The sequence below is a fragment of the Erinaceus europaeus genome, chromosome 2 (genome assembly GCF_950295315.1).
Source record: "Erinaceus europaeus chromosome 2, mEriEur2.1, whole genome shotgun sequence".
Classification (NCBI taxonomy): domain Eukaryota; kingdom Metazoa; phylum Chordata; class Mammalia; order Eulipotyphla; family Erinaceidae; genus Erinaceus; species Erinaceus europaeus.
In genome coordinates this window covers 46,438,325-46,465,429 of record NC_080163.1, presented here as the reverse complement: position 1 = coordinate 46,465,429, position 27,105 = coordinate 46,438,325, and the positions used below count along the sequence as shown (strand labels likewise).

The window sequence follows — 27,105 nt, the reverse complement described above, 5'->3', positions numbered from 1 at the left end:
GGGATTAAACCAATGCCCTGCAGTGGTTATGTAAATAGAATACAGTGGTTATATAAATAGAATACAGTGTTAAGCAGGGGTATTAAACCAATGAAACAGAAGGGGTTTTTAGAAGCAGAATTAGAAGCATACCAACATAGTTTGCTGTGTGGGAGACCCATTTATTTTTAGATTGAATTGGGCATATTTGTATTTTTAATATAAAAACTTACTATATATTTATATGTCTTATTTTTTCTCTCTTTTTAAAATTTCTTTATTGGAGGATTTTGTTTTACATCTGACAGTAAATACAATTGTTTCTACATGCATAACATTTGCCAGTTTTCCATACAGCAGTACAACCCCCACTAGGCCCTTCATCATCCCTTTTGGACCTGTGTCCTCCTCCCCTCCCCCCACAAACCACAGTGTCTTTTACTTGGTGTGATACACCAATTCCAGTTAAGGTTCTGCTTGTGTTTTCTCTTCTGATCTTGTTTTTCAACTTCTGCCTGAGAGTGACATCATCCCACATTAATCCTTCTGTTTCTGACTTATTTCTATTAACATGATTTTTTCAAGGCCCATCTAAGATCAGCTGAAAATGGTACAGTCACTATTTTTTATAGCTTAGTAGTATTCCATTGTGTATATATACCACAACTTGCTCAGCCACTCATCTGTTGTTGGACACCTGGGTGGTTTCCAGGTTTTGGCTATTACAAATTCTGCTGCTAAGAACATATGTGTACACAGATCTTTTTGGATGGGTGTGTTGGGTTCCTTAGTATATATCCCCAGGAGACGAATTGCAGGATCATAGGGTAGGTCCATTTCTAGCCTTCTGAGAGTTCTCCAGAACAGTTCTCCACAGAGGTTGGACCAATTGACATTCCCACCTGCAGTGCAGGAGGGTTCCTTTGACCCCACACCCTCTCCAGCATTTGCTGCTGTTACCTTTTCTGCTGTATGAAATTCTCACAGGAGTGAAGTGGTATTTCATTGTTGTCTTTATTTGCATTTCTATGTCAATCAAAGACTTGGAGCATTTTTTCATGTGTTTCTCGGCCTTTTGGATCTCTTCTGTGGTGAATATTCTGTCCAGGTCCTCTCCCCATTTTTGGATGGGGTAATTTGTTTTCTTATTGTTGAGTTTGGCAAGCTCTTTCTTTATTTTGGTTATTAGCCTCTTGTTTGATGTATGGCATGTAAAGATCTTCTCCCATTCTGTGAAGGGTCTCTTGGTTTGGGTAGTGGTTTCTTTTGTTGTGCAAGAACCTTTTTAATTTGACGTACTCCCATAGGTTTATGCTTGCCTTAGTCTTCTTTGTAATTTGTTGGGAACATGTGTAAGCCTGATAGAGCTTAGGGAGAACCACCCCCATCTTTGGATGGAGGTCTGAGAAGATAACTTCTTGGTAAGTCTCTCTCAACCGAGGTGAGCATAAGGGGGGAAACTCAGACTTGGTTCTTTCCTTCTTGACTCTCAGGCCCACAGATACCCCAGTACTTCCCTCCATTAACCACAGGCCACATGGCTGCAGATTCACTTATTCAAAGTCACCTTCTGATCACAGAAGAACACACCTTATCACACACTTCATCACACACCTCAGATCCCAGACAAGAGAAATTCCAAACTATATGGCCTTTTGATATCCATCTTTTCTCTGTCTCACCCTATGGGTTTAACCCCTATGCTTCTCTCAAATACCTTTGGATAATTCAGTTGCTTGTGTTATGGAGAATAACTGTCTTGTATCTCATCAATTCCTGTCATACCAACCCCCTACCTTAGGGGCATGCTGACTGTTAAGAAACCTGTAGTCTCTGTCATATTTCAACAATAATTAACTTCATTGCTTTTCTATTTAACTCATGTCCACTTTGCTAATAAATGGACTCTAGGATTCTGGGACTCTAAGGACTCAGATTCTAGATTCACGCTAAGAGTCCCCGGTATCTTTTACTTCGTGTCACCCCTGTCGTGAGCGAGAAAGAACCAGCCTGTTACCTTTCCCCTGGAGACTACCCTGCCAGAGAAGGAGAGAGACACCCCGAAAGTAATTGGATTTGTTTCATTGAAGATGTCTTTAAAATTTATGCAGATCCTTTAATTAATTTAGATTTAATTAATCCTTTCTTAAATAAAAAAATTTTAAAAAAAGATATTTTTTTTCTTTCTCTTTCTTTCTTTCCTTCCTTCTTTCTTTCTTTCTTTCTAAAAAAAAAAATTATGCAGAAAAGAGTTCTGCCAATATTTTCCTCTAAGTATCTGAGAGTTTCTGGTCTAGCATCCAAGTCCTTGATCCATTTGGAATTTACTTTTGTGTTTGGTGAAATAGAGTGATTCAGTTTCATTCTTCTGCATGTTTCAACCCATTTTTTCCAACACCACTTGTTGAAGAGACTCTGCTTTCCCCATTTAATAGTCTGGGCATCTTTGTCAAAGAAAAATTAGATGTCCATAGATGTGGGGGCTCACTTCTGGGCTCTCAATTCTATTCCACTGGTCAGTGTGTCTGTTCATGTTCCAGTACCAAGCAGTTTTGATGACAATGGCCCTATAATACAATTTGATATCTGGGAGTGTGATGCCTCTGGTTCTGTTCTTTTTTCTCAAGATTGTTTTGGCAATTCTAGGTTTTTTCTGGTTCCAGATAAACATTTGTAGCATTTGTTCTATTCTCCTAAAAAATGTGCTTGGGATCTTGATGGGGATAGCATTAAATTTGTATATGGCTCTGGGTAGTATATTCATTTTGATGATGTTAATTCTTCCAACCCATGAACATGGAATATCTTTCCACTTCTTTGTGTCTTTTTCAATTTCCTTGAGTTGTGACTCATATTTTTCAGTATACAAGTCTTTCACTTCCTTGGTTAGGTTTACTCCTAGGTATTTTATTGTTTTTATTGCTATAGTAAAAGTAATTGATTTCTGGATTTCAACTTCTTCTAACTTACTGTTTGCATAGAGGAATGCTACTGACTTTTGAATGTTAATTTTGTAGCCTGACACTTTACTGTATTGCCTGATGATTTCCAAAAGCTTCTTGCTGGATTCCTTAGGTTTTTCTATGTATACTATCATGTCATCTGCAAATAGGGAGAGTTTGACTTCTTCTCTTCCAATCTGTATGCCTTTAAGTATATTTATTTATTTATTCCCTTTTGTTGCCCTTGTTGTTTTACTGTTGTAGTTATTATTGTTGTCATCATTGATTCATAGGACAGAAAGAAATGGAGAGAGGAGGGGAAGACAGAGAGGGGGAGAGAAAGACAGACACCTGCAGATGTGCTTCACCACCCGTGAAGCGACTCCCCTGCAGGTGGGGAGCCAGGGGCTCGAACCGGGATCCTTACACCAGTCCTAGTGCTTTGCGCCATGTGCACTTACCCTGCTGTGCTACCGCCCGACTCCCATCTGTATGCCTTTAATTTCTTGCTCCTGCCTGATTGCTATGGCAAGAACTTCCAACACTATGTTGAATAGTGATAGTGATAGTGGGAAGCCCTGTCTAGTACCTGATCTGAGCAGAAATGCTCCCAGTTTTTCACCATTGAGTATGATGTTGGCTATAGATTTGTTATATATAGACCCCACTATCTTCAGGAATTTTCCATCTATTCCCATTTTTTGTAGTGTTTTGATCATAAAGGGATGTTGTATTTTTTAATTTTTAAATATTTTATTTAAGAAAGGATTAATTAACAAAACCATAGGGTAGAAGGGGTACAACTCCACACAATTCCCACCACCCAATCTCCATATCCCACCCCCTCCCCTGATGGCTTTCCCATTTTCCATCCCTCTGGGATCATGGACCCAGGGTCATTGTGGGTTGCAGAAGGTAGAAGGTCTGGCTTCTGTAATTGCTTCCCCGCTGAATATGGGCGTTGACTGGTTGGTCCATACTCCCAGTCTGCCTCTCTCTTTCCCTACTATGGTGGGTCTCTGGGGAAGCGGAGCTCCAGGACACATTGGTGGGGTCTTCAATCCAGGGAAGCCTGGCCAGCATCCTGATGGCATCTGGAACCTGGTGACTGAAAAGAGAGTTAATATATGAAGCCAAACAAATTGCTGAGCAAGGGATGTTGTATTTTGTCAAAGGCTTTCTCTGCATCTATTGATATGACATGTGGTTTTTGGTCTTGATTTTATTGATGTGGTGGATCAAATTGATTGATTTATGTATATTAAACCAACCTTGCGTGCCTGGGATAATCCCCACTTGGTCATGATGAACAATCTTTTTGATATACTGCTGTATCCGGTTGGCTAGAATTTTGTTCAATATATTAGCATCTATGTTCATCAGAGATATTGGTCTGTAGTTTTCTTTTTTGCTTGTGTCCCTGTCTGCTTTTGGTATCAAAGTGATATTGGCTTCATAGAAGCTGGAAGGGAATATTCCAGTGTCTTCAGTCTTCTGGAAGACTTTTAAAAGTAGAGGTTCTTCTTTGAAGGTTCTTCTTTGAAGGTTTTATAGAATTCATTTGTAAAATCATCTGGTCCAGGACTTTTATTTTTGGGGAGATTTTTGATAACTGTTTCAATTTCATTAGCCGTGATGGCCTGTTCATGTTATCTAGTTCCTGTTTACTTAATTTTGGAAGTTGGTAGGTATATCGGAAATTGTCCATTTGTTCCAGGTTAACATGTAGTTAACCTCGTGGCATATAGTTGTTCATAGAAGCCTTCCATGATATGTTGAATTTCTGTGGTGTCTTTTGTGATATCTCCTCTTTTTTTTTTAATATTTATTTATTCACTTTTTGTTGCCCTTGTTTTACTGTTGTAGTTATTGTTGTCATCATTGTTGGATAGGACTGAGAGAAATGGAGAGTGGAGGGGAAGACAGAGAGGGGAGAGAAAGACAGACACCAGCAGACCTGCTTCACAACTTGTGAAGTGACTCCCCTACAGGTGGGGAGCCGGGGGCCAGGTGGGGATCCTTAAGCCAGTCCTTGCGCTTTGCACCACGTGTGCTTAGGCCACTGCGCTACTTCCAGACTCCCAAATATCTCCTCTTTCATTTATGATATGACCTATTTGGGTCTTCTCCACTTTTTGTTTTGTGAGTCTGGCTAAAGGTTTGTCGATTTTGTTCACTCTTTCAAAGAACCAGCATTTACTTTCATTGATCTTTTGTATGGTTTTCTTATTTTCAATGTTATTTATTTCTGCCCTAACTTTAGTTATATTTGTTCCTCTGCTTTAGGGTTTCTTTGTTCTTCTTCTATGTCTTTAAGATGTGCAATCAGCCTGTTTATTTGTGCTTTTTCTTCTTTCCTAATGTGTGCTTGTATGGCTATGAACTTCCCTCTCAGTACTGCCTTAGTTGTGCCCCAAATATTTTGAGAGCTTGTGTCTTCATTTTCATTGAACTCTTGAAACATTTTGATTTCTTTCTTTTTTTTTATTGGGGAATTAATGCTTTACATTCAACAGTAAATACAATAGTTTGTACATGCATAACATTCCCCAGTTTCCCATTTAACAATACAACACCCACTATTTCATTCATCATTTTGCATGGACCTGTATACTCCCCACCCACCCACCCACCCCAGAGTCTTTTACTTTGGTGTAATACTCCAATTCCATTTCAGGTTCGACTTGTGTTTTCTTTTCTAATCTTGTTTTTCAACTTCTGCCTGAGAGTGAGATCATCCCATATTCATCCTTCTGTTTCTGACTTATTTCACTCAACATGATTTTTTCAAGGTCCATCCAAGATCGGCTGAAAACGGTGAAGTCACCATTTTTTACAGCTGAGTAGTATTCCATTGTGTATAGATACCACAACTTGCTCAGCCACTCATCTGTTGTTGGACACCTGGGTTGCTTCCAGGTTTTGGCTATTACAAATTGTGCTGCTAAGAACATATGTGTACACAGATCTTTTTGGATGGATGTGTTGGGTTCCTTAGGATATATCCCCAGGAGGGGAATTGCAGGATCATAGGGTAGGTCCATTTCTAGCCTTCTGAGAGTTCTCCAGACTGTTCTCCACAGAGGTTGGACCAATTGACATTCCCACCAGCAGTGCAGGAGGGTTCCTTTGACCCCACACCCTCTCCAGCATTTGCTGCTGTTACCTTTTCTGATGTATGACATTCTCACAGGAGTGAAGTGATATCTCATTGTTGTCTTGATTTGCATTTCTCTGACAATCAGAGACTTGGAGCATTTTTTCATGTGTTTCTCGGCCTTTTGGATCTCTTCTGTGGTGAATATTCTGTCCAGGTCCTCTCCCCATTTTTGGATGGGGTTATTTGTTGTCTTGTTGTTGAGTCTGGCAAGCTCTTTATATATGTTGGTTATTAAACTCTTATCTGATGTATGGCATGTAAAGATCTTCTCCCATTCTGTGAGGGGTCTCTTGGTTTGGGTAGTGGTTTCTTTTGCTGTGAAGAAGCTTTTTAATTTGATGTAGTCCCATAGGTTTATACTTGCCTTAGTCTTCCTTGTAATTGGATTCGTTTCATTGAAAATGTCTTTAAAATTTATGCGGAAAAAAGTTCTGCCAATATTTTCCTCTAAGTATCGGATAGTTTCTGGTCTAACATCCAAGTCCTTGATCCATTTGGAATTTACTTTTGTATTTGGTGAAATACAGTGATTCAGTTTCATTCTTCTGCATGTTTCAACCCATTGTTTCCAACACCATTTGTTGAAGAGACTCTGCTTTCCCCATGTAATAGTCTGGGCCCCTTTGTCAAAGATTAGATGTCCATACGTGTGGGGCCTCATTTATGGGCTCTCAATTCTATTCCATTGGTCAGTGTGTCTGTTCATGTTCCAGTACCAAGCAGTTTTGATGACAATGGCCCTATAATACAGTTTGAGATCTGAGAGTGTGATGCCTCCGGTTCTGTTCTTTTTTCTCAGGATTGTTTTGGCAATTCTAGGTCTTTTCTGGTTCCAGATAAACATTTGTAGCATTTTTTCTATTCTCCTAAAAAATGTGCTTGGGATCTTGATGGGGATAGCATTAAATCTGTAGATAGCTCTGGGTAATATATTCATTTTGATGATGTTAATTCTTCCAACCCATGAACATGGAATATCTTTCCACTTCTTTGTGTCTTTTTCAATTTCTTTGAGTAGTGACTCATAATTTTCAGTATACAAGTCTTTCACTTCTTTGGTTAGGTTTACTCCTAGATATTTTATTGTTTTTGTTGCTATAGAAAAAGGAACTGATTTCTGGATTTCAATTTCTTCTAACTTAGTGTTTGCATAGAGGAATGCCACTGACTTTTGAATGTTAATTTTATAGCCTGACACCTTACTGTATTGCCTGATTTCCAAAAGCTTCTTGCTGGATTCCTTAGGTTTTTCCATGTATACTATCATGTCATCTGCAAATAAGGAGAGTTTGACTTCTTCTCTTCCAATCTGTATGCCTTTAATTCCTTGCTCCTGCGTGATTGCTATGGCAAGAACTTCCAACACTATGTTGATTAGTAATGGTGATAGTGGAGAGCCCTGTCTAGTACCTGATCTGAGGGGAAATGCTTCCAGTTTTTCACCATTGAGTATGATGTTGGCTGTAGGTTTGCTATATATAGACTCCACTATCTTGAGGAATTTTCCATCTATTCCCATTTTTTGTAGTGTTTTGATCATAAAGGGATGTTTTATTTTGTCAAAGGCTTTCTCTGCATCTATTGATATGACCATGTGGTTTTTGGTCTTGCTTTTGTTGATGTGGTGGATCACATTGATTGATTTATGTGTATTAAACCAACCTTGCATGCCTGGGATAAACCCCACTTGGTCATGATGAACAATCTTTTTGATATACTGCTGTATCCAGTTGGTTAGAATTTTGTTCAATATTTTCGCATCTATGTTCATCAGAGATATTGGTCTGTAGTTTTCTCTTTTGGTTGTGTCCCTGTCTGCTTTTGGTATCAGGTTGATGTTGGCTTCATAGAAGCTGGCAGGGAGTCTTCCAGTGTCTTCAATCTTCTGGAAGACTTTTAAAAGTAGAGGTATTAGTTCTTCTTTGAAAGTTTTGTAGAATTCATTTGTAAAACCATCTGGTCCAGGACTTTTATTTTGGGGAAGATTTTTGATAACTGTTTCAATTTCATTAGCTGTGATGGGTCTGTTCATGTTATCCACTTCCTCTTTACTTAGTTTTGGAAGTTGGTAGGTATCTAGGAGATCATTCATTTCTTCCAGGTTCTCTAGCTTGGTGGCGTATAGTTGTTCATAGAAGCCTCGCATGATATGTTGAATTTCTGCAGTGTCTGTTGTGATATCTCCTCTTTCATTTACTATCCGATTTATTTGGGTCTTCTCCCTTTTTTGTTTTGTGAGTCTGGCTAAAGGTTTGTCGATTTTGTTTACTCTTTCGAAGAACCAACATTCACTTTCATTGATCTTTTGTATGGTTTTCCTATTCTCAATGTTATTTATTTCTTCCCTAACTTTAGTGATTTCTGTCCTTCTGGTTGCTTTAGGATTCCTTTGTTGTTCTTCTTCTAGGTCTTTAAGATGTGCAATCAGGCCGTTTAGTTGTGCCTTTTCTTGTTTCCTAATGTGTGCTTGTATAGCTATGAACTTCCCTCTTAGGACTGCTTTAGCTGTGTCCCAAATATTTTGATAGCTTGTGTCTTCATTTTCATTGAACTCTCGAAACATTTTGATTTCTTCCTTGATTTCCTCTTTGACCCAGAAGTTGTTAAGAAGTGTACTGTTGAGCTTCCACATTTTGGCACTGTTACTAATCTTTTGTTGATTGTTAAGTGTTAGTTGAATTCCACTGTGGTCTGAGAAGATGCTTGGGATGATTTCAGTGCTCTTGAATTGGTTGATGCTGTCTTTGTGGCCTAACATATGGTCTATCCTTGAGAATGATCCATGTGGATTTGAGTAAAATGTGTATTCCAGTTTCTTGGGATGAATGACTCTGAAAATGTCCATTAGTTCTAGTTTATCTATCTCTTCATTTAGCTCCCTTATGTCTTTACTGATTTTCTTCCTGGATGATCTGTCAAGTTGAGATAGTGGGGTGTTGAAGTCCCCTACTATGATTGTGTTACTGTTAATATATTGCTGTAGCTCTTTCAGTAGATGTTTGATGTATTTAGATGGCTTCTCATTGGGTGCATAGATATTAATAATTGTTAAGTCCTTTTGATTGACTGATCCTCTGAGCATTAAGTAGTGTCCATTCCTATCTTTTTTAATCTTATCTATTTTAAAGTCTATCATGTCAGATATGAGAATAGCTGTTCCTGCCCTTTTTCGTGGGCCATTGGCTTGTATGATAGTTTTCCATCCTTTCACTTTTAGTCTGTGTTTGTCTTGTTGACTTAGGTGAGTTTCCTGTAGACAACATATTGTTGGGTTGTGTTTTCTGATCCATCTTCCTACTCTGTGTCTTTTAATAGGTGAATTCAGGCCATTGACATTTATTGATATCGAAGATTGAAGATATTTTAATGCCATTCTTGTAGAGTTTTAGAGTGTTTTGATATATGTTCTATTTGTGGTGGTCTGGTTGTTTATAGGAGACCTTTCATAACTTCTTTCAGGGCAGGCTTGGTGATGGTTGCTTCCTTCAACTGTTGCTTGTCTGAGAAGGTTTTGATGCTTCCATCTAGTCTGAATGACAATCTAGCAGGATATAGTATTCTTGGCTGAAAGCCTTTCTCATTGAGCACTCGATAGATATCTTGCCATTCTCTTCTGGCCTGTAGTGTTTGTATGGAGAAGTCTGCTGCTAATCTTATGGGTTTTCCTTTGTAGGTGACTCTTTGTTTTTCTCTTGCAGCCTTGAGGATCCTTTCTTTACCCTTATTCCTTTCCAATCTAAGTATGACATGTCTTGGTGTCTTTAGGTCTGGGTTAATTCTGTTTGGGACCCTCTGGGCTTCTTGAATCTTTATGTCTTTGGTATGGTCTAGACTAGAGAAATTTTCAGCTATTATGGCCTGGAGAATGCTTTCTTCCTCCCCTTCTCTTTCTTCCTCTGGTAAGCCAATAATGCGTATATTATTTCTTTTGAAGTCATCCCATAGGACTCTGTTGTTGTTTTCAGCATCTCTTAATCTCTTTTTGAGATATCTTACTTCTTTTTTTGTTGTCTCTAATTCATCCTCAATCTTGCTAATTCTGTTTTCAGCCTCATAGATTCTATTCTCTCTGCCCTCTACTGCTTTCTGGAGTTCATCTATTTTGTTGCCCTGCTCTGATACTGTTTTAGCTTGTTCAGCTAGTTGCCTTCTTAGCTCAGCGATTTCAGCTTTCAGCTCTCTAATAACCATGAGATTATTAGAATTTTATTCCATTTTCTCATTTGTTGTTCCTGCATTTCTGATTACAATTTTTTCAAATTCTTTACTCACTCCTATTATTATTTCCTTAGCTAATGTTTGGATGTTGAACTCGTTGTTTTGTGCTTCACCCTCTGGAGGACTTTTAGCTGGACTCTTGTCCTGGTTCGAGTCTCCAATATTTTTTCTTGTGTTTTAACCATTTTATATATGTTAACAATTTTTTCAATCCCTGAGTTGGAGCTCAGTGGTGTAAAAGCCTTTTTTTTCCTTCCCTGTAGGCTATGGGAGCCTGAGGGCTTTTAAACTATCAATAGGCTTCTTAGCTTAATCACTGACTCCTGGCCAAGAGATAAAGCAGGGTGTGGCAGAGATAATCTAGTGGTTATGCAAAGAGACTTTCACAGCCCCTCAGCTATGCCACCGAGGTATAGGTCTTCTGAGTTTCCCGGTTAGATCTCTGTACCCTGTTGTCCCTCCCTGTTGCTGCTCCAGATTCTGAGGGTAGTAGCAATGGAGACTCAGAGTTGCACTTAGTGAGTCTCTGGGGAGTCCTTTCCTCCCTTCAGCTGTCCCCTTGTTGTGGAGCAGACTGGAGGTGGTGTCTCCACTGATAAACTGTTGAACTGTTAGCAGCCACTTAATCTCTCCTTAGGCCCCTCTCTCCTCTCTGTCACCAGCCACGCATGTTTGTACTCACGGGTGATTTACTGGGTTCCTGTGGTCATTCTAGTCCTGTCTTGTTTCGGTCTGGGTGGCTTCCTTTGGTATTCCTAGTTGACCCGGGAGAGGAGAGGAGAGGAGTGAAAGCGATCTGCTGCTCGTAGCTCTGCCTCCGGAAGTGGAATCCGATTTCTTTCTTAATTTCCTCTTTGACCCAGTAGTTGTTAATTAGTGTATTTTTGAGCTTCCACATTCTGGGACTATTACTAATCTTTTGTTGATTGTTAAGTGTTAGTTCAATTCCACTGTGGTCTGAGAAGATGCTTGGGATGATTTCACTGCTCTTGAATTTGCTGATGTTGTCTTTGTGGCCTAACATATGGTCTATCCTTGAGAATGACCCATGTGGACTTGAGTAAAATGTGTATTCCAGTTTCTTGGGATGAATGACTCTGAAAATGTCCAATTGCTCTAGTTTATCTCCTCATTTAGCTCCCTCATGTCTTTATTAATTTTCTGCCTGGATGATCTGTCAAGTTGAGAGAGTGGGGTGTTGAAGTCCCCTACTATGATTGCATTGCTGTTAATACATTGCTGTAGCTCTTTCAGCAGATGTTTGATGTATTTAGATGGCTTCTCATTGGGTGCATAGATGTTAATAATTGTTAAGTCCTCTTGATTGACTGATCCTCTGAGCATTAAGTAGTGTCCATCCCTATCTTTTAAAATTTTATTTTTTTTAAAGTCTATCATGTCAGATATGAGCATAACTGCTCCTGCTCTTTTTTGTGGGCCATTGGCTTGTATGATAGTTTTCTACCCTTTCACTCTGAGTCTGTGTTTGTCTTGAGTTAGGTGAGTTTCCTGTAGACAGCATATTGTTGGGTTGTGTTTTCTGATCCATCTTCCTTCTCTGTGCCTTTTAATAGGTGAATTCAGGCAATTGACATTTATTGATATCAAGTACTTAAGATATTTTAACACCATTCTTGTAGATTTTTAAGCGTGTTCTGATATATGGCATATTTATGGTGGTCTGTTTATAGGAGACCTTTCAGAACTTCTTTCAGGGCAGGCTTGGTGATAGTTGATTCTTTGAACTGTTGCTTGTCTGAGAAGGTTTTGATGCCTCCATCTAGTCTGAATGACAGTCTAGCAGGATATAGTATTCTTGGCTGAAAGCCTTTCTCAATGAGCACTTGATAGATATCTTGCCATTCTCTTTTGGCCTATAGTGTTTGTGTGGAGAAGTATGCTGCTAATCTTATGGGTTTTCCTCTGTAGAAGACTCTTTGTTTTTCTCTTGCAGCCTTCAGGATCCTTTCTTTATCCTTATTCCTTTCCATTCTAAATATGATGTGTCTTGGTGTCTTTAAGTCTGGGTTTATTCTGTTGGGAGCCTCTGGGTTGTTTGAACCTTTATGTCTTTGATGTTGTCTAGACTAGATAACTTCTCAGCTATTATGGCCCCTCTCTCTCTTTCTTCTTCTGGTAAGCCAATAGTGCATATATTATTTCTTTTGAATTCATCTCATAGGTCTCTGTTGTTGTTTTCAGTATCTCTTAATCTCTTTTTGAGATCTCTTGCTTCTTTTTCAGTTGTCTCTAATTCATCCTCGATCTTGCTTATTCTGTCTTGAGCCTCATTTATTCTGTTCTCTCTGCCCTCTACTGATTTCTGGAGTTCATCTATTTTGTTACCTTGTTCTGGTAATGTTTTAGCTTCTTCAGCTAGTTGTGTTTTTAGCTCAGCTATTTCAGCTTTTAGCGCTCTAATAACCTCGAGATAATTAGTGTTTTTTTTTTCCCAGAGTCTCATTTGTTGTTTCTGCATTTCTGATGACAATTCTTTCAAACTCTTTACTCACTCCTGTGATATTTCCTTAACTAGTGTTTGGATGTTGACCTCATTATTTTGTGCCTTAGTCTTTGGGGGGCTTTTGGCTGGACTCTTCTCCTGTTTCATTTCTCCAATATTTCTTCTTGTTGGTTTAACCATTTTATTAGTATGTAATGAGGTCCTTCTCTCAGTAGTTTTCAAATTACTGATCACTCTTGCCTGGACTGACTTGTGTCTAAGTAAGTTAATTAAAGGGTTCACAGCTGTGAGAATTGACAGTTGTTTCAATATTATTTTAATCCCTGAGTTGGAGCATAGTGGTTTGAAAGCCTCATTTGTGCATTTTCTTCCCTGTAGGCTATGGGAGCCTGAGGGCTTTTAAACTATAAGTAGGCTTCTTAGCTTAATCACTGACTCCTGACCAAGAAATAAAGCAGGGTGGGGCAGAGATAATCCAGTGGTTATGCAAAGAGACTCTCACATCCCCACCGCTAGGCCATGGAGGTATAGATCTTCTGCTGAGTTTCCTGGTTAGTTCTCTCTCCCTTGGTGCCAGCACAAGGCCTCCCCTCAGCTGCTTCTGCTTCTGAGGGCAGTAGCAATGGAGACTCACAGTTGTATTCCTTGAGTCTTAGGGGAGCCCTCTCCTCCCTTCAGCTGTCTTTTTGTTTGTGAAAGAGACTGGAGGTGTTAGCATCCACTTAATCTCTCCCTAGGCTCCTCTCTGTTCATCAGCAACACTTATTTGCACTCATTGGTGATTTTGGGGGTTCCTGAAGTCATTCTAGTCCAGTCTTGTTGCGGTCCTTTGGTATTCCTAGTTTATCTGGGAGAGGAGAAGAAACAAACAAAGCTGCTGCTGGACTGGAGCCCCATCTCCAGAAGTCTATGTGCTATTGATGACCCATTAATCCATTCCAGAAACAAGATTAGGTAGAAGAATAGAAGGCTATATAAGTGAAAAAGCAGTGTTTGGAACTTCCTGGTCTAGTCCCAATTTATGCAGAAACAATTTTCTCACATTAACTGATCCTTTAGAGTGTTGCCAAATTTTTCAAATCCCTTATAAGAAGATGTCTACTGTTTAAGATTAAGTCTTCCTCTGTTCAGATGGAATTAGAAAATAGACAATAGGTTTTGGAAGAGAATCGTGTAACCACTTTGTATACAGAAGATTCAAGGTCATATGCCTTGTATGTCGTACATGTTCAGTGCATTCTGAAACTTCAGAACAGCACCTTTATTTTTTTAACTAGGGATTTAAAAAAATTTTTTTATTGGGAAATTAATGTTTTACATTTACAGTAAATACAATAGTTTGTACATTCATAACATTTCTTAGTTTCTAGGTCCTCTGTCATCCTTCTTGGACCTGTTTAACTAGGGATTTTTTTAAAACCACAACACTATTCAGCAGAGCCATGTTATCTCCTCATCATAGAACAACACCTCTTATAGATTACACACTCAAATTTTTTTCTGTCCTCAGAACCTAAAATAGGTAAGTTGCTCTGGTCTGAAAAGTTAAACTGACTTCTTAAAGGTAACTGAAACATTGTCAAAAGCAAGCAGTATTTATGAACTCTTTCACAGAACAATGTATTCAGAAGGAATTATTTTAATAATTACAAGTTAGCTCCATCTTTAACTTTAAAAATAGCCAGTGAAAGGAAATATTTTAGTACTTGTATATATTGTCATGATCATTTCATAGCTTTCTTATGAAGAAATAGAGAGTAATTAACTAATTAACTTAGAATAGAGAGTAATTAACTAATGTGAAAAAACTTGAGGAAAAGCAAAATGTAGTTAGTTACTTAGGTTAATATTCACATTAAAATTATCCTCTATAAACTACACATACATTGTATCCAAACAGAAGTGTCCATTTGTTCTTTAGAGTTTTAAAATCTTCAGACTTTGGAGAGTAAGCCAAAGGAATGACAAATTACTTGTGATTGGAAGGTAAAATTAGATGTTTGAAAGATTTTTACTCACTTCTTTAAGCCCTACACTAAAAAATAAACATGGAAATAGCAATTAAAATTATTTAAATTATATTTCTTCTACTAATAGTGATAAAGTAGAAAAAGTGTACAGTAAATCATTAAAGAATGACTTCAGCTATTACTCTTGAATAGGATTCTGAAGTGGAAATAAATTTGATCCAACATTAGTAAATCAAATATGTAACCTACTCTGAGACTTATATTTTTGGAAGATCATATGAAAATACACATTGCAGCAAAAATATAAATAACTGGAATGCATATTATGAGAACTCTTATAGAGGGGGCCAGGCAGTGGCTCATCCAGTTAAGCACACATAGTATAAAGGGCAAAGACCTGAGCAAGAATCCCTGATCCCTACTTGCAGGGGGGATGTTTTGCTAGTATGAGCAGGTCTGCAGGTGTCTCTCTTTCTCTGTTTCTATTGCCCTCCTTTTCTTTCTGTTATTTTAAATATTTACTTATTCCCTTTTGTTTGCCCTTATTTTATTGTTTATTGATGTCATTGTTGTTAGATAGGACAGAGATAAATGGAGAGAGGAGGAGAAGACCAAGAGGGGGAGAGAAAGATAGACACCTGCAGACCATCTTCACTGCCTGTGAAGTGATGCTGCTGCAGGTGGGGAGCTGGGGGTTTGAACTGGGATTCTTATGGCGGTCCTTGCGCTTTGTGCCCCCTGTGCTTAATCTGCTGCGCTACCATCCGACTCCCCCTTTATCTGTTTTGTATAATAAAATGAAAAAAAATGGCTGCAAGGAACCATGGATACATACTGCCAGCACAAAGACCCAGAGATAAACAGGAGAAAGAGAGAGAGAAAAAAATTATACACATGTAAGAAACTTAGTGGGCGCTGGATGGTGTCGCACCAGGTTGAGTGCACATATTACAATGCTCAAGGTCCTAGGTTCAAGTCCCTGGCCCCTACCTGAAGGTGGAAAGTTTTGCGAGTGGTGAAGCATGGCTGCAGGTATCTGTCTCTCCAATCTGCCACTACCCTCTCGATTTCTGACCATCTCTATCCAACAAATAAATATAATTTTTTTAAAAAAAGAACTTAAGTCTGTGGGGCAGGGTTGGAGCACCTGATTGAGCGCACATGTTCCTAACCTCAAGGACCAGGGTTCAAGCCCCTAATCCCCACCAGCAAGAGGGAAAGTTTTACAAGTGGTGAAGCAGTGATACAGGTCTCTCTCACTCTCTCTGTCCATCTCTATCATCTTGTTCCCTCGCACTTTCAGTCTGTATCTAATACAAAATTAATTAGATTTTTAAAATTTATTTATTCCCTTTTGTTGCCTAGTTGCATTCTTGTTGTAGTTATTACTCTTGTCGTCATTGTTGGATAGGACAGAGAGAAATGGAGAGGAGGGGAAAACAGAGAGGGGGAGAGAAAGATAGACACCTGCAGACCTGCTTCATCGCCTGTAAAGCAACCTCTGCAGGTGGGGAGTTGAACTGGGATCCTTATGCCGTCCTCGCACTTTGCACCATGTGTGCTTAACCCGCTGTGCTACTGCCCCACTCCCTAATGAGATTTTTGACAAATTTTTTAAAAAGCGTGAAAAAGATCAGAAGTGACGAATAAATAAAAGTGCTATTAATAAATGTGGTGTTACAAGAAAATATACTCTTTAGCAACACTTGCTGACCATTCTGAAATGCCTACCATAAAGATAGAGAAGTAATAACTAGTAAGTTGCCAGACTACTAGGCAATCAAAGAATCCATTGAACAGCATTCAAGGGACTCCAATCATCCTACTACCACTACTAGAACAATGAACAATGACCAGAAATAACTATGCACGATTACGAATAAAAACATATATAGTTTAAGTAGGTTTGCAGAAACTCAACGTGAGAGGAAGTAACAGAGGAATGTAAAGCGATGTGTGTGTCTTCGTTACTGGCACATACATCTGTGGAGAGATCTTCACCCAGGAGATCCCGAGGGGGAATCATTTCCGGTAGCAGACTTGGATAAAAGAAGTTAGTGTTTGTTGATTGTGACACAACGCACAGATTGTAGGAGTAGGGCAAAGTTCCTTCACTGTAGTTGGGGGCAACAGCAGGTGTAGACTTGGAGCAGACACCAGCCTGAAAGCAGCCCCAGGCCTCTTGGCTGGAGGAGCTGCGCGGGAGCAGGGCGACCGCCAGGATCACGGCGAGCAGGAAGAGCACAGAGATGAAGGCCAAGGCCAGCACCAGATAGAACTGCAGCTCGGCCTGCGGGTCAGCGCGAGGAGGGCGCTCGCCCAGGTGGTGGTCGGGCGGCACCTCTTCCAGGCTGTCTGCGAAGACCAGCAGCAGAGTGGCGGTGGCAGAGAGGGGCGGCCGCCCCCCGTCGCGCACGGCCACCAGCAGGCGCTGTCTGGCCGCGTCCCTGTCGCCCAGGGGCCTGGCCAGGCGCACCTCGCCCGTGCGCAGCCCCAGGCCGAAGAGTCCGGGCTCGCTGGCCTGCAGCACGTGGTAGGACAGCCAGGCGTTGTGTCCCGCGTCGGCGTCCACCGCCACCACCTTGGTGACCAGGTATCCGGGCTGCGCGGCGCGCGGCACCGTGTCGAAGAGCGCCGAGCCGTCGGGGCCCAGCGCGGGGTAGAGCACGCGGGGCGCGTTGTCGTTGCGGTCGCCCACCAGCACGCGCAGGCTCACGTTGGCGCTGCGCGCGGGCGAGCCCTGGTCGCGGGCCTGCAGGGTCAGCGCGAAGCCGCGCAGCTGCTCGTGGTCGAAGGCGCGCTGCGCGAACAGCACCCCGCTCTGCGCGCTCAGCGACACGAAGGCCGCCAGTGCGCGCGGCGCCAGGTCGCTGCCCACGATGGAGTAGGACACGCGGCCGTTGGGGCCCAGGTCGGAGTCGGAGGCGCTGACCTGCGCGATGGAGGCGCCTGGCGGGTTGTTCTCCTCCACCAGGTAGGGCTGGGCAAAGACTGGTGGGTTGTCGTTGACGTCGCCAATGTGAAGAGTGATGGTGATGCTGGAGGAGAGAGGCGGCTGGCCCCTGTCTGTGGCCATAATGGTGATATTGTATTCAGGGGTCTCCTCCCCCGGTCTAGAGCCCTTTCTGTCAGTAGTTTGAAGTAAATCTTTGAGTAGGACTTAAGTATAAACTCGGCTTTCCCCAAAATGTGGCAGTATACTTCGCAGTTTTCTCCTGAGTCTCTGTCTCTGGTTTTTATCAAGGCAGTCACTGTTCCTGGCAGCGAGTCTTCTGGGAGAAGTGTAAACACCAAAGTCACAAGCACTTCAGGCACACAATCATTCTCATCAAGAATTTCGTCCTCTATACTGCAATGTGCAACAAGATCTCCTGGATCTTTTGCTTCTACACCAAGTGTGTAACTGTTATCAGTTTCGAAATCAAACTTGCCCTTGGTCGTGATTTCCCCTGTCCTTTTATCCAAGTTAAAAACTCTTCCGTTCAGCTTCTACAGAGGCACACCCTACTAGGGAAAGAGAGAGGCAGACTGGGAGTATGGACTGACCAGTCAATGCCCATGTTCAGCGGGGAAGCAATTACAGAATCCAGATCTTCCACCTTCTGCAAACCACAATGACCCTGGGTCCATGCTCCCAGAGGGATGGAGAATGGGAAAGCTATCAGGGGAGGGTTGGGATATGGAGATTGGGTGGTGGGAATTGTGTGGAGTTGTACCCCTCCAACCCTATGGTTTTGTTAATTAATCCTTTCTTAAATAAAAAAAATTAAAACGTAAAAAAAAAAAAAAAACTCTTCCACCTGTTTGTCCACATTGTGAAAGGAGTAGGTGACCTCTACATTGAAGCCATCATCCAGGTCGGTGGCTTTCACTTGCAGCAGGCAGGACCCCGGGGGGCATGCCCTCCTGCAGGCTGACCCTGTACAAGTCCTGGCTGAACACTGAGGGGTTATCATTGGCATCAGTGACTTGGATTTGGATCAGGGTGATGCCACTCTGAGGAGGGTCCCTGCCATCCAGAGCTGTAAGGACCAGCTGGTGCACATTCTGCTCTTCTCTGTCCAGAGGATGCTTCAGAACCAACTCAGGAAATTTACGTCCATCTGAAGTCTGTTTTTCTGCCAGATCAAAGTACTCATTATCATCAAGCTGGTATCTTTGCAGTGAATTAAGACGAGCGTCTGAATCCACCGCTGGGTCTAGTGGAAATGTCTTGCCCGGCTTAGTGGATTCCACAATCTTTAAGTCAACCTTAGCATGTTTGAACAGGGGAGTGTTGTCATTTATATCCTGCACCACTACTGCCACATGGAAAATAGTGACTGGGTTTTCAGTGATAGCATCAAAATCCAGAACACAGAGAGGGTTCTTCCTGCAAATCTGCTCTCGGTCTATTCTGTCACTCACGACTAAGTCTCCACTCTCAGGGTGTACAGTAAAATATTCCTTCTCCAAGCTAATCCGCAGCGTCCGGGCTAGCAGGTCCCTGACACTGAGCCTCAGATCTGTGGTGAGGTTTCCTACCACTGAGTTCTTAGCCAGCTCCTCAGGAACTGAGCAGTGGATTTGGTCCTGGAGAGCTCTGCCAAACAAACACAGTAGGAAGGGAAACAATACCTGCTGCCACTGCACTGGCTGCTCCTCTCTGGGCTTGGCCTCATTCTCCGTGTCCCTTCACTTCTGCTCTGCTGCCGGTCCAGAGGTGGAATAAGCCCTCGCTCAGCAGCTGGCAAAATCCTGGGCACAGTCACCTTTCCTGCCTTTGTTTTCTGTGCCCCAATCTGAGCTGGTCTCCTCTGTGTGGATGCATTCAGCAAGAAATCCAAGGTGCTCCTTCATCTCCCTTCTTCTGAGCTGTAGGGCCCCCAGAGGCTTCGCCCTGAAACTGCATCAGGGCTTGCAAATGTTTTGCAAAGAACTATTGTTTTCTGAATTTATGAGAAAGCAATTGTTTTTAAATAGCACATAGCCCCAAATCTACATGGTGCAATTCAGTATTCTATAGGCTATTCCTCTTTCCCTGCAACAGCATATTTCTCCCACATATAGTGATATCGTGTGTGTGTGTGTGTGTTTCCAGAGAATTGTTTTGTATAGTGTGGTAATGCTTGTTTTATTGATCATTTTTACTGGAGTACTGCTCAGCTCTCACTTATGATAGTCCAGAGGACTGAACCTAGGACCTTGAGCGCAGGCACGAAAGTATTTTCCCTGAATCACTATATTATCTCTCCAGTCTTGGAGTAGATCTTTGTAAATGTTTCTCCATGTTGTTATGTACAAATGGAAGCATACACATTGTGCACCTTGATGTTCACTCATGACTTGAAGGTTAGTTATTTTATAACAGTATATAAAGGCGTTTACCATTTATTTCTTGTAACTATTCATCAGTCTGTTACATAGTTGTACAATCATTTATTTTCCAAAGTTATTTTTTATACCAGAGCACTACTCAGCTCTGGTTTATAGTGGTGCAGGGTATTGAAGTGGGACACTGGAACCTCAGGCATGAGAGTCTCTTGGCATAACCATTATGCTATCTACCCCCACCTTAGAAATACTATTTTCTTAAAAATACATACCCATACATATTCAACAAACAATTCCATGGTATTAGATTATAAATTATCTACTGATTATAAATTATCTACTCCTAGATACTTAAAATATGAATCACTCTGATTCTGTAATGTATTCTGAATTGTCAGCATACAAATGTATTTCAGACTAATTGATATTTCAAAATTATATTTTCAAGCTTCAATATTTTATTTTACTTTACATAGCAAATTACTGTTGTTAAGCAATGATACAAGTGAGTCTTATGTTGATGTACAACTTATGGAAACCAGAAAGATAAGCCCAGCATGCAAGCATTGCCTCAAGTGACCAGTTAGCCTGAGGCTTAGTTCTCATCACTGTCTTCTGATGTGTGTTTGTCAAAGATATACTCTGTCATCTCATATTGCCTCCCCGCCCCCATCCCGTGCAAGTTCGTTACGAGTTGGTTACATAGTCACGCTATTCCTTGATGAATTTGGCCTGTTCATTCAAGTAATGAGTCTCAAGGAAATCACAGAAGTGCAGTATCAAAAAACAACACTCTGCTTTGGGGTTAGGCAAATATGAGGTTTATTCATAAAAATCATGTGAAAGTAAGCAAGAGGAAAAGTCTAGCTAAGAGAAATGGCAGAAGCCAAGATTCCTTCAGCTAGCTAACTGCCTGAGACACCTACCCATCAGACGTGAAGAGGTCAGGAGGAAGATAAATCAGGAGCCATGCCAGCAGGAGAATGCCAAATAGGAGATGATCCAAAAACGGGGTGAGCTACTACAGGTCCTTGATTATATAGGCTCCCATACCCATAATTCCTTGTGAGTTTGCATAAGTCCATGCTAAGTTCCTAGTCAGGCTAACATCAGCCCTATGCTAATTACATCCTAAAGTCCATTATGAACACCCTGAGCTGCGTTCCAACACAGTTGTGTTCCGGGGGATATTTTTTCCTCAGTGACCAGTTTGTGTAGTTCCAATACTGAGTGATTCACAGAAACTTTCAGTATTAAAAAATGTCTATACTCAAAAAATACTTACTGGTCTATATTCATGTTTTAATTTCTTTTCCCTTCTCCCCATGGCAGCTAATTGCATTATATTGCGTTTGTCTTTAATTTGCCTGTTGATACACATTTCCCTCATGAAGACAAAAATACCTAGAAACTAAAACAACTCTCCTTAAGTTGAACTAGGTATAGTTCAAAACCTATTGATACAATTCCCAGATGTGCAAAGATCATTAATTTGTATAGGCCAAAATATAAATCCTGAGTCCACTAACAAACTTAGTGAAGACACAAAGAACAAAGACATTGCATACGTAGTGCACGTGAAATTTCACTTGCCCACCAGATCATGCCAGACACAGTGACAGGGCTATCATAGAGCAATCTGTGGGGCCAGGGATGAGACCTGTCACTCTGTAACACAATCATATCAGTTCAGGAACCAAGTTAACTAAGCTTTCTATGTGGCTCACATAATATTAAAAAAAAAATTTTTAAGTCATCTTTCTGTAGTAATTACAAAAGGGTCTCATAGTGATGCGACAATAGTAATTGAGAAACTGTTAAAGTTACTCCTACAACCTATTTAACTATGTACAAAGTAAAATGAGTAATATTTTTGGTAGTCACAGAAGCACATGAAATAACCACACATACCACCAGTGCCTTCTATAAATTGCAATGGCAAGAAATTAGAAACACACCAACCCACTTGGGCTGCTATCTATGTTAAAGTTATATCTGCAAAGACAAGTTCAGGTGTGAATGTGGTGAAAAAGGAGCTGTCTTACACTTTTGGTGGGATGTAAACTAGTCCACCCCTCTGTGAAAGACTGTCAGTCGATTACTCAAAATACTAAAAATGGACCTACAATTTAACCCAGCAGTTCCACTCTCAGGTACCTATCCAACACAAAATTCCAAACAGAAGACATCTATGCATACTTATGTTCATTACAGTGCTGCTTATAATATTATAATAGCTCCAAATTGGAAGCAACACAAATGTCCAAGAACAGATGAGTGTTCAAGGAAGTTGCAGTACACACACACACACACACACTCACACTCACACACACACATATTACTGACCCAATAGAGTATTACTCACTTTTTTTTTTGAAATACTCATGCTGTTTGATTTTTATTGAGGAAGTGTTTTACTTTATTTTATATTTATTTTCCCTTTTGTTGCCCTTATTTTATTGTTGTTGTAGTTATTATTGTTGTTGTTATTGATGTTGCTGTTATTAGATAGGACAGAGAGAAATGTAGAGAGGAGTGGAAGACAGAAAGGGAAAGAGAAAAATAGACACCTGCAGACCTTCTTCACCACCAGTGAAGTGACCTCCCCCCCTTTTAGGTGTGGAGCCAGGGGCTGTAAATGAGATCCTTACTTTAGCTCTTGCACTTTGCGCCACCTGCACTTAACACATTGCGCTACCACCCAACTTCAGAGTATTTCTCAGTTTTAAGAAACGGTGAGATTTTATCTTTTGCTACCAATTGGATGGAACTTGAAAGAATCATCCTAATCTAAATAAGCCAGGAAGAAGACAAATACAAGTGGAATTTAAGACATGAAGAAGGGGAAAAGACTGAGTAAAAATAATAATGAAATGTGGTCAGATTAAGGACTCAGGGACTCTTAAGGAGAAAGGTGGAAAGGAACCAAGAAGGGGGTGGACTCAGCATCTGGTGGCAGAGGAACTGGACACATTGGTAAAGGGAGTGGTGTGTTAAAACCTAACATGCCAAGATGTGAAATTGTACACCTGTGACAACAACACTCTGGTAAATAACCAGTTAATTCTCCTCAAATGTGGTCTATACAATACAAAGATGCATCTAAAAGTTAAATATTCTCCTCAATTTTTAAATCCCTTTTTGAATTATAATAGAAAAAATAAAATTCTAGTGAAGTATGTTAGGGTGTCAAAGTCAAAAATTAATAATACCTGAGAGTTGGGCTGTAGCACAGTAGGTTGAGTGCACGTGGTACAAAGCTCAAGGACCTGCGGAAGGATCCTGGTTTGTGCCCTGGCTCCCCACCTGCAGGTGAGTTGCTTCACAAGCAGTGAAGCAGGTCTGCAGGTGTCTATCTTTCTCTCCCCCTGTCTTCCCCTCCTCTCTCCATTTCTCTCTGTCCTATCCAACAACGACGACATCAAGAACAACAACAATAAGACAACAAGGGCAACAAAAGGGAATAAATAAATAAATCTAATAAAATAATAATAACTAATTCAAATTAACAATAGATTCAAAGAAAGAATAACATAAATGTACAAAATTGCCTTCTATTCATAGTTCTGATGTACTCTCTCAGTAATACCTAAGGAGCTTGGCATTTGAGGAAGAAATGTACAGAGTGATACAATGCTAAGAATTTGCTCCTGAAACTATAAATGGATGAATAATACAGGAATAAGTAATCAAAAACCAGTCAGGTGCAGAAATTATTGGTTTCCCCCATTTTAAAGGAATAGAATATTTTTAAATTCCTTAATGTTACATATTACATATTTTACACTATTGGAGACACTTACTGTGTACTGTGTAGCAAGATGACTCACCTGAGGAAGACTAGGATCTCCTTTTGTTTCAAGTAAATCCTGAGGTATCAGAAGAGGCTCACTTTTTTCACTTTCCTCCTGGCTGATGAGGGTGTCAGCATAGTTGGGCTGGGGGAAGATCAGGTGACTCTTCCTGGAGTCTGAAGTGAGGGACACCTCATGGGAATAGGTCTGCAGGAAAGCCTGCACCCCATCCACACCCACAAAGTGAGAGGCAGGAAGGCCAGCCAGTTCACCTGCTGAAGCCTGGAGCAGGCGGGATGTGTGCCAGCGCCTCAGCCTGACAGCCAGCAGCACGATGACAAAGGCAAGGAAGACACAGGAGACCACGGCCACTGCCACCACCAGGTAGAGTGTGAGGTCAGAATCTTCAGGATTGGTAGGAGACTCCAGGCTGCCCAGGTCAGCCAGCACATCTGGGATGCTGTCAGCTATGGCCACAGTGAGTGTGACAGTGGCTGAGAGAGGGGGCTGACCATGGTCCTGCACTGCCACCACCAGGCTCTGCTTGAGAGCATTTCTGTCCAGCAGGGCCCTAGCAGTGTGCACCTCACCTGTGTGCAGCCCCACTGAGAAGAGCCCTGGCTCACTGGCCTTGAGCAGGCGGTAGGACAGCCAGGCATTCTGGCCTGAGTCTCTGTCCACTGCCACCACCTTGGTCACCAGGTATCCGGGCTCTGCAGAGCGGGGTGCCAGCTCCACTCCTGTGGAACCATCAGTGGGGGAGGTGGGGTACAGGATTTCAGGTGAGTTGTCATTCTGGTCCAGAATGAATAGAGTGAGAGATACATTGCTACTGAGTGGAGGGTCCCCACTGTCACTGGCTGTCACCTGCAGTTGCAGGTCTCTAACCTGTTCATAGTCAAAGGAGTGCAGTGCATACAAGACACCGGTTTCAGAATTGATGGAGATGTAGGTGGAGAGGGGGACCTCCTGCAGTGAGTCCTCAGTGAGGGAGTAACTGACTCTGGCATTCTCCACACTGTCAGGGTCCCTGGCTGTCACAGATAAAATGGAGGCTCCTCTGGGGTTGTTTTCAGGAATGTAGGCAAAGTAGGAAGCTTGGGGAAAAACAGGTGGGTTGTCATTGATGTCTGCTACATGTAGGGTGATGTGGGTTTCTGTAGATAGTGGTGGACTTCCATGGTCTGTGGCAGTTACTGTGAGATTATATTCTGAGACTTCTTCCCTATCTAGAGTCCTTTGGGTTAACAACCGATAGTAATTTCCATAGGTCTTTTCCAGCGTGAATGGAAGATTATCTGGAATAGAACAGGTGACGAGACCATTCTCTCCTGAATCACTGTCATGCACACTAAAAAGTGCGATTACTGTACCTGGGGAGGAAGCTTCCTGGATGGAACTGGTGAGAGATGTAATCTTGACTTCTGGGGCATTGTCATTTATATCCAGAACTGTCACAAGAACCTTACTTCTGGCTCGAAGACCAGGTCCATCATGAGCCTCTACATCTATGTCATAGAATCCAGAGTCCTCATAATCTAGATCTCCCATCACTGTTATCTCCCCACTCTGAGAATTTAACTGGAATAGCTGGGCTATTTTATCTCTTACTTTCCGGAAAGAATATGTGACTTCTCCATTGGCTCCTTCATCTGCATCAGTGGCTCTTAGGGTGAGTAGCCAAGAGCCCACTGGCACATTCTCCTGAACACTCACACGATACTCAGGCTGAGTGAATATGGGGACATTGTCGTTGTAATCTAAAAGTGTGACATGAATCTTGGCAGTGCCAGAGTGAACTGGGTCTCCTCCATCAAAGGCTGTGAGAACCAGATAGTGAACAGCCTCTTCCTCCCTGTCCATTGTGCGCTCCAGAACCAGCTCAGGATACTTAATTCCATCGGCTCCACTTTGCACATCCAGGGAAAAGTGAACACTGGAGCTGAGTTGGTAGCCCTGCAGAGAATTTACCCCTATATCTGAATCAAAAGCTTCAGGAAGAGGGAATCTAGTCCCGGGGTTTTCATTTTCAGCGACTTTTATTTCCCTTTGTTCTGTCCCAAAATTGGGCGCGTTATCATTAACATCCATTATTTCTACTTCTACTTCCAAAATCTTGACTTTATCCTCCAGGAGAATCTCCAGGCTTACAACACACTTTGGAGATCTGTCACAGAGCTCCTCGCGGTCGATTCTGCCCGCGGTGACCAAGCTGCCGCTGTGCCGGTTCAGAGCAAAGAGCTGTGTCTTACCTTGGGAGACGATGCGGACTCCGTGCTCCACCAGCTCCTGGGGCTCCAAACCCAGGTCCTTGGCGATGTTACCAACAAAAGCGCCTTTGTCCAGCTCCTCAGGCACTGCATAGCGGATCTGATCTGCCCGGATTTCCCACAGGGTCCCCAGGAGAACGCAGATCCCAGCTAGTAGGCTGCAGCCTGGGTGAGAAGGACGGGTCGCCATCGCAGCCCCTCAGCTGAGTATCTACAGCTTTTGTGTTCCTTTGAGGAGGCCTGAAAAGCCCAGAATCTGCTGGGTCCGAGATAATGTATTCATAGGCTATTGTTGCTCTCAGCTGATTCAGACTGAAGTGTTCTAAGAGGCCGTTAGCCAGTGTTTTGTAATGCAGAGATTCTTTACTTTGGTTTAAATTCCTGGTTGTTTTGTTTCGCCATTGGTGAACAGCGACATCCAGAGTCCCAGCCTGTTATTGCAATCTATTCTGGCATTTATACTCCTCTTGTTTCTCTCTATAAATACAGGCAAACTTCTATTGTCTTATTTCAATTAAACTCCAGATATGATCTAGTTTTCTATATAATATGTCACATACATTATATGTATAATAAAATATATGACACTTTTTTCTCTACTTCAATACTCTACATTTTCTAATAGTATTTTCAATATTGTGTGTTGTGTGAGGGACACATGAACACATTCCAGAAACAATTAACTCAAGAAATAGAGGGCTAGTTAAATTAAAAAAAAAAAACAGTATTAGGGAAGTTGATAGGCTGGATTTTAGTCCCATTTTATACAGAAACAATTTTTCTCACATTTTCTGACTCTTTTCAGTTCAAATTTTTAACCTCCTTGTACGAAGATCTACTATTTAAGATAAATTCTTGCCCCTATTCAAATGGAGTTCACAAATAGAACAGTAGGTTTTTGAAGAGAATGTCCAATTAATAGTAATACAAAATAATGAATAGGAAAATTGCTCTCGTCTGAAAATTTAAACTGCATTCTTCAAGATAAAATGAAA

General features: G+C 41.4%; 2 protein-coding genes across 7 annotated transcripts in view; both read right to left on the bottom strand.

Moving 5' to 3' along the window:
• Positions 1–27,105, bottom strand: part of LOC103109855 (protocadherin gamma-C4) — a 243,096-nt gene that overhangs the window by 180,038 nt on the left and 35,953 nt on the right. The window contains exons 1-2 of one of the 6 annotated variants that reach the window (XM_060179881.1): positions 23,877–27,021; positions 18,498–18,851 (exon numbers count right to left, since the gene is read on the bottom strand). The exons of 4 other annotated variants lie outside the window; for them this stretch is intronic. In XM_060179881.1, the coding sequence (XP_060035864.1) occupies positions 18,807–18,851; positions 23,877–26,300 (2,469 nt within the window). In that variant the 5' untranslated portion in view covers positions 26,301–27,021 and the 3' untranslated portion in view covers positions 18,498–18,806. Of the gene's footprint in view, positions 1–18,497; positions 18,852–23,876; positions 27,022–27,105 lie in introns of those variants that run through there. One more of the 6 variants, XM_060179824.1, reaches the window with a different exon arrangement.
• On the bottom strand, positions 16,607–17,985 carry LOC107522113 (protocadherin gamma-B1-like). The gene has a single exon (XM_016195210.2). It carries the CDS (start codon positions 17,807–17,809, stop codon positions 16,607–16,609), a length of 1,203 nt encoding a protein of 400 aa, XP_016050696.2. The 5' UTR covers positions 17,810–17,985.

Bases quoted from the DNA above. Each gene is read 5' to 3' on its own strand.
- LOC107522113 (XM_016195210.2), bottom strand. From the start codon at position 17,809: ATGGCCACAGACAGGGGCCAGCCGCCTCTCTCCTCCAGCATCACCATC.